A 10438-nucleotide genomic window follows, 5' to 3' on the forward strand; every position below is an offset into this window, starting at 1 on the left:
ATGTTCTTGAAGCCGCTCCTGCACAATACGAGGACCGTGGCATGGCGCATTGTTTTGCTAGAAGCCATCTCCATTGGGCTATGCCATCAACATGGTAGGATGAACTTGATCAGCAACGATACTTTGGTATGTTGTGCTATTCAGACGTTGTTCCACACGAATTAAAGGGCCCAAATTATGCCAGGAAAACTTGCCCCAAACCATAACACTGCCCCCACCAGCGTGAAGGGTTGTACTCATGCATGTGGGGGGCATGCTTTCATGCTGTTTCCATCAAATTCTCACTCTGCCATCTGCATGATGCAACTGGAAACATGATTCATTGGACCACATGACTTTTTCCCAATGCTCGACTGTCCAATCCTTGTGTTCCTGTGCGAATTGGAGACGTTTTATCTTGGTAACTGCAGATAGCAAAGGTGTTTGAACAGGCCTTCGGCTTCCATATCCCATACGATGCAGTGTATAGCTAATTTGCCTATAAATGTCCAGGTGGTCATAATAATATGGCCACTCACATTCAAATATATCCCACGTTCAAAGGCTGTTAAATCGCGTTATTTACCTACATCTTCAGAAAAAAAATCACTTCTACTGTCATGGTAAACAACCTGCTTCCCTATTTATAATGGTCTGGCCCTCTAGCAACTTCAGCACGAAATTATAGCTAATTTGCCTGCAAACGTCAGGTGGTCATAATAATCTGGCCACTCAGTGTGTGTGTGTGTGTGTATATCTCTCCTATCTAATAAAAGAGTAATATGCAAATTAACCATCACTCCTTGACAGAGATGGCGGCTCCCAAAGCAGCCAGGTGGGATGCTGGCGGCGTTGCAGGCCAGGCTGAGGGACCTCCCCCACCCCCAGTGCACGAATTTTGTGCACTGGGCCTCTAAAAAAAAGAGATATCTATATTTATCTATCTATATCTATATATATAACTGTTTTGTTTTCCATTTCTTTGATCTGCCTGTTCACATATTTTGTCTATCTACCATTGGATAGCTTGTCTTTTTCCTATTAACTCATAAGAGCGCTTCATAAATTTGTTGATCATTCATATTCTAATATTTCACTAGTTTATTGCTGGTCTTTTGACTTCACTTTTGGTTTACTTTGCCCCCCACCAAAAGCTCAAGCTCTGCTTTCCAGTGACCATATACACTTACCCTTTTCTTTAACCAAGATCTGAGATGTCAAAAATGATTCTGAGAAGACCACAGATCCTAAGCTCCCCCTTCCTCCCAGCAAGTCAGGAATGTCATAGACAGTCATACAAGCCTGTATCAAATTAGAAAATAGAGTTATACCAGTTGTCAGTCTTAAACCTTCAAGAAGAGACTCATAAGAAACAGACCACAAAATACTGCTTTCAGGTACATTTCAAAAGAAAACTGCAGAGTTTCTAAGAAAACTCAAACTATCTGGAAATATGTCTCAGAACTGGGAGATGACTTAAAACATAGGCTTCCCTGCAACTGCTGCTGCTTCTTTTAAAGATTTTTAAATTGATTTTTAGAGAGGGAGGAAGGGAGAGGGAGAGAGAGAACACAGACCAGTTACCTCCTATATGCCCCCTGCTGGGAATCGAGCCAGCAACCTTTTGGTGCACAGGACTACGCTTAACCAACTAAGCCACACTGGGCAGGGCCAATTGCTTCTTGATCAGAGACACCCTAGGGTTAGAAGAGTATCTTTATGTTTCTATAAATTCCCTCACACTGTTTATCCTCCTTAAGAGGCAAAATAACAGCCTTTCTTCTTTCTTTTTTTAAAAAAATATTTTTATTGATTTCAGAGAGGAAGGGAGAGGGAGAGAGAGATAGAAACATCAATGATGACAGAGAATCATTGATCGGCTGCCTCCTGCATGTCCCCTACTGGGGATCGAGCCCGCAATCCAGGCATATGCCCTTGACAGAAATCAAACCCGGGACCTGTCAGTCTGTAGGCCAACACTCTATCCACAGAGTCAAGCAGGCTAAGGCACTGCCTTCCTTCCTTCCTCTTCTTCTTTTTTTTACAGCCTTCCTTCTTAACTGTGACTAGTCCCCAGCTGTTTAGAGTTGGAAGTGTTTCCGGTAGGCTTCTATACACTCACAAACTCATAAGATCCCAGCATGTCTACACTTTTATCAATTCCTTTTTTGGTGTAAGTTCAAATTCTGGATAGGTCTGGAAGGTCATTCATTTGGTATTTATACATGTCTTCATGGATATTTTGGGGTACATGTCAACACCTGCAAATGCGACCTTCAGAATCCAGAAAACAAAAAGACAGCCATTCAAGCTTTTACAGGAAGACAAATAAAAACAAGAGGCTTCAGTAGGCTGGAAAAAAAACACTGGAGCAACTCAGAGAAGCTCCTGAACAGCTGGTAACAAAGTCCCGATTACCACTTAAAACTAGTGAAAATGGAACAATTCTGGGGGCAATCTAGCAGAAATGCAGAAAATGGTATGAGCCAGGGTCTGGGTGAAGGACATGAAATAGTCCCCTCACAGCTGACGTGGTTGAATAGCCAGGGGCAGAGCTCCTGAAGCCAGAGTCTGTTTCACACATTGTTGTGCTGGCCCTGGACCTGCTCCACCCTCAGGACAGGGACAAAAGACCGAGGAGTCTTGAAGGAATTGCAAGATTTTAAAATAAAAAAGATGGCTGAAGAGTTGAAAAGAAGAAAACCACAATTAAAGCCAGAGTCCTCATTTTTTATGTTGTCATGATAAAAGGATGTACATAAGGCACAGGTAGGCTTTTATATTTTAGTTAACTTTCTGATTAGGCTCGACAGTGAGAAGGTTTATCTAAATCTGTTTCAAAGAACTTTGAACACCTGAAGACACAGAAGCTTCCTGGGCTACATGGTCCCTCTTAGGTGACAATGTAACCTCACTTCTTTGGGTTCCAGATCTATCAGAATGACAAATCCTGTGGATTCCTCATCCCTCTCTTTCATATTTGGTTTCTGGTAGTGAGGAAGGGGAGAAAGAACTTTAAAAAGAATACATGTAACAAAATTTAAAAAACAAAAAATAAATTACTAGAAAGAATACATGTATTTGTTAGACACTATGTACTTTGAAGCATGTGGTGTGTGGAGAGAAAAAGATGTAAAACACAGTCCCTATCTTCAGGAAACTTTATAATGTATAGTTGGAGAGACAAGAGCATCTTATACAAAAGACATCATATGTTAATACAGAATTACTCCCTGATATATGTAGCACAAACTATACGTAATACAGAAATACAGCACTTATAGGAAGAATCAATAGGAAAGCTTGGAGAGGAGGCAGAACTTCCTCCCAGCCTGGAAGGGAGGACAGGATTTGAACGGAAAGCACCAACTTCCCATCTCTTCTTTCCTATTTCATTAGCTGCTGTGAAAAGCACACTGAACATAACAGTATGATTCTAGTGGACTTCTAACCACCTGTTTCTCTGCAAAGCACCTTCCAGAGCACTGCACCAGTCCAAAAGAGAAGTCAGGGAGTTTAAAGTCTAGCAAGGAGATAAAGTACTATCACCCAGCCCTAACTGGTTTGGCTCAATGGATAGAGCGTCACCCTGTGGACTGAAAGGTCCCAGGTTCGATTCCGGTCAAGGGCATGTACCTTGGTTGCAGGCACATCCCCAGTAGGAGGTGTGCAGGAGGCAGCTGATCAATGTTTCTCTCTCATTGATGTTTCTAACTCTCTATCCCTCTCCCTTCTTCTCTGTAAAAAAATCAATAAAATATATCCAGTGGGGCCTTGACTTACGAGTGTCCCGACTAACGAGTTTTTCAAGATACGAGCCGAGCCGTCTCTCGGCCAAATTTTTGCTTTGAGTTGCGAGCTAAAATTCGGGTTATGAGCAGGCTTCAGATACCCTGCCACTAGTTGGCGCAGCAAATGTCATGGTGAATGCCACAACATCAGCCCAGCATCACGTGTCTCATTCGTTCACTTTATGATTTGACATACGAGTAATTTGAGTTACGAGCTCCGTCATGGAACGAATTAAACTCGTAAGTCAAGGCCCCACTGTATTTTTTAAAAAAGAAGTACTATCACCCAAATATCAGAAAGCATTTCCCAGCATCCTGATGATGTTATGAAAAAGTCTCAATCAGTTCTAAAAGAACATAGACACAAAATGTTGACATGTACAAAGGAGCATGTAAAAACAGAAATTACTGGCAACTTTAAAAAAATTACCCTTGTTGTACTACTCTCTGTAGGTGAGATAACACTACTGTGCTTCTCCTGGTGATGGTGGTGGGCGTGCATTTACATAAACTCATCCACAGCTGCCCACCTAGTTCCAGGTTACCAAAAAGCTCATTGGAGTTAAGGTTCAAGCAGTAGCTGTAGAACAGACTCAAGGTATAACCTGTACCCATATGTATTACAACTAGAATCTTGGCTGCATGTCTACCATCCTCTCATGAATTGCTTGCCAATCTTCTCAACAGGATGCACTGGGGTAAATGGAGGACTTAGCCTGTGGCTGGGAGCAACTAGTCTAGAAACTTTGGCTCCCCTAGGCCACAGCAGCCCAGCCAAGGACCAATATTTTTGTATCATTAAACCATTCCCCTGGCCTATCAGTGTGCCCCCAGCACATGGGTAGGAAAGCTCTGCTCTGACCCTCTCACTTCTCTAGAGAGTCAGGACCCTGGTTTCTTTGTTTGTTCTTGTTTCATTTCACAAGCCCCTTTTAAGGGTATTAACACAGGCCTTGGAACAGTTTGAAGCCAATGAAACTCCTTGGTCTATGTTGAGGCAGGCTTGTTCTCAGCTCACATTTCCACATGAGGGCAGAAAAATCTCAGCCAATTGGAGGAAGCCTTCTGGACCTTAGGAAGTCTTAGCCCCTAGCTCAGACTCTGGACCCAAGGGAACCTAGGTATGGGAGGGTGGACGTGGTGGGCCAGGCACAGCTGCCTGGGCACCCTCAGAAAGCACAGACTCAACACTGCGGCAGCTGGAACAGTTCTGAGAGTAGAACAGTTTCCTCAGGGAAGGGATGGGCTGCCTAAGACTCCCACCACTTCTACCTCACCCCTTGTAGTTGTCCCTCTCTAGGCCATTCCCGGCCAGCTGACCTGTTAGAGCTCTCTTACCGTCTTCACAAAGTATAAGCTATCTTCACTGTCCAGAGGCACGATTCTAGAAAAGGAAAGAAATGGGAGAGACACTGAACATTTACAATGCTCTCTTTTTTTCAACTTAGCAGCAACCTACAGACCCAGATTTCTCTCTGGGATTTTCAAAATCACTGGGTTACATATATGCACAATTAGAATGTAGGCCACTTGGAGAAAAATGGGTCCATCCCAGCCTCCATCCCCCAGTGTTTCAGTAGGAAGCACTCAGGGCACAGGGTCTCAGCTGACCACAGCCAGCCCCGGGCCTAAACCTGGAGTGATGCCACTGCCAGGTGTGGAACTGTGAGAAGAAAACCCACATCAGCAGTCACAACTTAGCTTTTCTTCTCTTTTTGCTTCTAAAACTTGCCCAAATAGGGATGCACCACAAACATATACTTACCTTCCCTGATTATTCACAGCATGTATATGAAAAGCCATCTTGGAGCTGTAGACCCAAAACAAAACAAAAGTCAGTAGGTTCTTGCTGACCCCTGGGCTGGAGCCCACCCCAGACACCAGCTGCTGCAGTGCACCTGTACAGGGCCCTCCCAGCACAATGGCCAAGTGTGGGGCCAGCATCTAACTCCTGTCATGGCCCTGCCTCTGTGCAGATTCTCAGGGCTGTCTTGGACAGAGCAGGAGAGAACCATGTGACAGGACTGTTGCCCACTGCAGTCTGGAAGTGACCTTCTACTGACCCAAGGGCTCCTGACATGCTGTCCTGAACCTCCTCCTCCTTCACCACTTTTGGGTCAAGATGCCATCCCTGCTTGGTGTCTGAGCAGAGGCCAGGTCCCATGTTCCTCTCAGGAGATGATTTGCATTTCACTGAGGACCCTTGAACCTGATGCAGTTCAAGGGTCCTCGGTGAAACGACCTTGTGGATAAAAGGGAGTGAGGCTCTAAGAGACTGGCCCTGGAAGACTCTCCTCCCATTGCCTGGGGTTCTCTCCTTGTTCCTTCTCCAGATGGAGTGGTACACTCAGGCCTAGGGATTGAGAGGGGGCCTGCCCTGTAAAGGCTGAGTGACTTAGGCAAGGCCCTGAGGAAAGGAGGAATGGAATGACTATGTCAGCCACGTTGATGATACAGAGAAGGCTCCACTGCAACAGCCGCTAAAATGTACACACCCAATCACTCTACAAGGTGAGAAGATGAGGAAACAAATGCACAGAGCTCCCTATATTGTCCAAGGCCACACAGCTGGAAAGCAAATGAGCTTCCTCAAATGTAGGTTACCAGGAAAACATAGTCCAGGCCAGTGCAAGGCCTTAAGGGAACAAACTTCCCGTCTCCCTTCCCTCTCATGGCCAGAGTTATAAGACTCAGAGGCCAGAGCAAAGGAGACCTGAATAAGCCTAAAACCTTGCACCAAAGGACCTGGTTCTTTCTTCCACTCCTGGAAGTACAGAAATAGAATTTTTCTTGTCAGATCAAAAGACTTACTTATCTTTCTAAATGTTCCTTCTCACTACCCAGGACTCTAGATGTAAGAAAATGTAAGGCATGCCCTGGCCGGGAGGCTCAGTTGGTTGGAGCCTTGTCCTGTACACCAAAAGGTTGTGGGTTCAATTCCCAGTCAGGGCACATATGGGAGGCAACTGATCAATGCTTCTCTCTCACATCAATGTTTCTCTCTCCCCCTTCCTCTCTTAAAAAAAAATCAATAAAAACATATCCTCAGGTAAGGATTAAAAAAAATTTTTTAAAAGAAAATGTGAGACATGTATGGAGCTGAGGCACCACAGGGCACATATCAGAAGTGTTCTTAAAGAAACTCCCCAATATCAGTGTCTTTTGATTCCTTTGTTAGAAGTGCACTTAGATGGCCGTGGCCAGTGTTGCTCAGTGGTTGGGTATTTTCCCATATACCAAAAGACTGCTGGATCGATTCCCAGTCAGGGTACATGCCTGGGATGTGGGCTCAATCCCTGGTAGGGGGCATGCAGGAGGCAGCTGACTGATGTATCTCCCTCTCCTTTCCTCTCTCTCTAAAAATCAATACAAAAGCTTTTTTTAAAAAAGTGTTCCTCATATGGGACAGTGGGTTAAGTTGACTGAGCTACACATAGATCCAATGTGATGTGCCAGGATATCTGTGATGGAAGACTGCTAAGGAAGCCAAATTCCCAGAGTGTCTAGATCCCGGGACATAGCCAGGCTCAGGGTTTCTACATCTGAGAGGTAGATAAAGCAGTGAGTGTCTTCACATGCCCAGGACCCTGACCCTAACATACCTCACCACTCCTGTTCTCAGCTTTACCTTTCTAACCTCTGAACTAGGTTTGTCATGTCTCCAATGATTCCAGTACTGATCTGCCTCCTATTTCAGTGTCAGGACATGCTTTCTCATATAGTTCGTCCTTCTTTGGCTTCTTGGCCTCTCAAAGCTCTGATCACTCCTTTGGGTCTTTATAACACAGACATTAAAAAAATTCCTTATAGAAAGTATCAGCCATTGCTTACCGTAGGGCTGCCTTAAACTGCATCAACTCAAAGGAATCTAACTCAGATCCCATGGTCTGCTCAGCTACTTCCTTGGCCTATAAAACCAATAAAAACCGGAAACAATTAGCTCTTACAGCAGGAAAACATAGACATCACTGAAAGAAAGAAGCCTTCTAACATTTGGCCAGGACAAGGCTGCGCCCCTCCCCTCTACGTGACTACTTTATATACATCAATAGATTAAAGTAAAACACCATGTTAAGTGGAACTGGTGTCAGCTTTCGTCAGGCTGGGTTCACAGGAAACACTCCATTCAGGCAGGCGGGCACTGGAACCTGAACTCCTGGGGAGCTGTAATCAGCTGAGATGGTGCCATTGTGAGGTCTGGAAATGTGCTTTTCCTCCCCTCTCCCCTGGCCCTAGGGGAGGGATTCCTGCCCTCAGAGATTCTGTGCCCAACGCTAAGAAGATTCAAATACCTAGAGTTACAAAAGATTAGTTAAAAAACAAAGGTGTGAGAACTGAGGTCTGCACCAAACCCAAGTCAGTACGAGGGATTCAAGTTGACTGAGGAGGGAGATGGCAAGGAGCTGGTGACTATGCTACAGTCTCTCAGCTATCTACATCATACACAACCTTTCCAATGTCAAATGGCTTCCTTCAGGAAAGGTCCTATTGGCATTGGGAGGCATCAAGCCGACTCTTCTCATCTCCTGACTGGGTCAGATATAGGAATCCAACTCAGCAGGGCAGGTTAACCGCAAAACAGCAAGGAAGATAACGGTCAGAGCACGAGATCACGTGTGCTTGTCTAGGAAAGGCAAGTCAGATTTTCTAATCTTTAGTTATACTGAATTATAGGAAATTAAACTATGTAGCTCAAAATAAACTTACCTAATTTTATTAAAATTCACAGGAGAATAAGATTATATATATACTTTTAGAAAAACTTTTAAAAACTATTAAACTATTAAGTAAAATAATATGCTATAGAACAGTTTTTCTTTAACACAACCAGATATCTACAAAGAAGTGATTAGCTGTCATTCATGACAAGGGCAGCTTGGTCAAGGCAGTGCAGGCAGCACAAGCTCAGCACTTTCAATGCGTCTCTGGTGCCAGCTCCACAGAGGCCCAAGCTCACACAAAACCGAGTACTACAAAGTGTCCAAAACAAACTGAACGACGCCCACCCAGATGGATAGGAAATCTTACATTAAAATAACTTCTAAGGAAAGAGAAATATGGTATTTAAATTACCTTTGTTAGACTGGAAGTTTTAGCATAACATGCAATGCCAGCCAAAACAGCCTCAATAACAGCAGCATATACCTGTGACAAGAGCCTACTTTTAAAACAAAAAAATATGGGTTAACTAACAGCATTACAAGGTTTCATCAAAAGCTGCATGCACAAAAATGACATTCCCTAAGGGACTGATTTTTAAACAGAATGAGAAGTGAAAAATTGGAACCCACTGATTTCTAACCTTTTAAAAGCCATGTGCCCCATCTGATTTATACTTTTCTCTGTTAAATTATAAGAAAAGCCAGCTCTCATTAATTTTGCTCAAAACACCAACTTTCCCTGTTTGTAATCCAACAGAAGAAAAGTATGTGGGCTCCATGACCCCTCCACTTGCAGAAGCAGCTGCCCAAGGACCCTGAATCCCTTCAGTGTAATGATCCAGACTTGCTGCTTTTCCAGGGACCAGCTGCACCACACTGCATGTCCTCTCCCCAGGACTGCTAAAGGCTGGCTGCTACTGGAACCTCAGGGTGGGAGACCTCAGGGGGCAAGAGAGGTTGCTCTGGGGAGAAGATGAGCTCCACTTAAATTCAAATGAACAGTTACAGACCACTTTCTAGGCAGCTTACATGATATAGAAACTACAGAATGCTTCTGACAGGGAGCAGTCCCTACCTAAAGCACCTCCTCACCAATCTTGCTCTTTCTTTGATTTCTCACTTCTCAAAGTCTTTGCCAAACTTGAGCTGCTACCAATGTCCCCAGAAAATGTAAGTCTGGCTGTCTTTAGGCAGGGTCTCTCAATCTCAGTATTTTGGGACAGGTAATTCTCCAGACACTGCCAAATGTCCTGGTGGGGCGGGGGGCTGGTGGGAGTGATACAGTTAAATTGTCCCTGGTTGAGAGCCACTGCTTCAGAGGAAGGAGAGCCAGAATCTCATTAGGATAATTACAGAGAAAAGAGGCTCATCCGCGAGGCCTTGAAAGGCAAGGGCAAAGAAGGGACAAGGCCTTCCCTAAGAATATGTCTATTTTTAAGCCTTTGAAACAGGTAAAGGAAGGCGACAGGAGTTTGAAAGGAGGAATGAACACAGAAATGATCTGGTCTAATGCTCTCATCTTACAGAAGAAGCAAGTAGGCCTCTGGAGGTGGAATAAGTTGTCCTAGGACACAGGAAGTTAATGGCAGACGCAGACGCTCTCAGCCTGGTGCTTTCCCCCATGCCATCTCACACTGCCAATTTCCTCCAGAGCTCCTTCACCACACCTCCACATTGTAGGTAAAAGATTTGAGTTGGGTAGAGGGAAAAGGGACAGAAAAAGGACACATAACAAAGTGACAGCTCCAAAAGTCATATCCTGACGACTGTGGTGAGGAGACGTCAGAGGCCAACACCAAAGATAGAGAAAGATGACCTTCCATATTCGACAAAGGAGGCAAGAGCATACAATGGAGTCAAGACAGTCTTTTCAATAAATGGTGTTGGGAAAATTGGACAGATACATGCAAAAGGATGAAACTAGACCACCAACTCACACCATACACAAAAATGAACTCAAAATGGATAAAAGACTTAAACGTAAGACGGGAAACCATAAAAATACTA

At 44.2% G+C, this 10438-nt stretch overlaps 1 protein-coding gene across 1 annotated transcript in view; it reads right to left on the reverse strand.

Moving 5' to 3' along the window:
• Positions 1–10438, reverse strand: part of LOC102764707 (chromosome unknown open reading frame, human C20orf194) — a 107157-nt gene that overhangs the window by 52283 nt on the left and 44436 nt on the right. Inside the window, exons 13-17 of the mRNA XM_015560217.1 lie at positions 8844–8931; positions 7602–7678; positions 5536–5580; positions 5109–5154; positions 1170–1281 (exon numbers count right to left, since the gene is read on the reverse strand). Coding sequence (XP_015415703.1) covers positions 1170–1281; positions 5109–5154; positions 5536–5580; positions 7602–7678; positions 8844–8931 — 368 coding nt within the window. The remainder of the gene's footprint in view (positions 1–1169; positions 1282–5108; positions 5155–5535; positions 5581–7601; positions 7679–8843; positions 8932–10438) is intronic.

The sequence above is a fragment of the Myotis davidii genome, unplaced genomic scaffold (genome assembly GCF_000327345.1).
Source record: "Myotis davidii unplaced genomic scaffold, ASM32734v1 scaffold32, whole genome shotgun sequence".
In the NCBI taxonomy this organism is placed as follows: Eukaryota; Metazoa; Chordata; class Mammalia; order Chiroptera; family Vespertilionidae; genus Myotis; species Myotis davidii.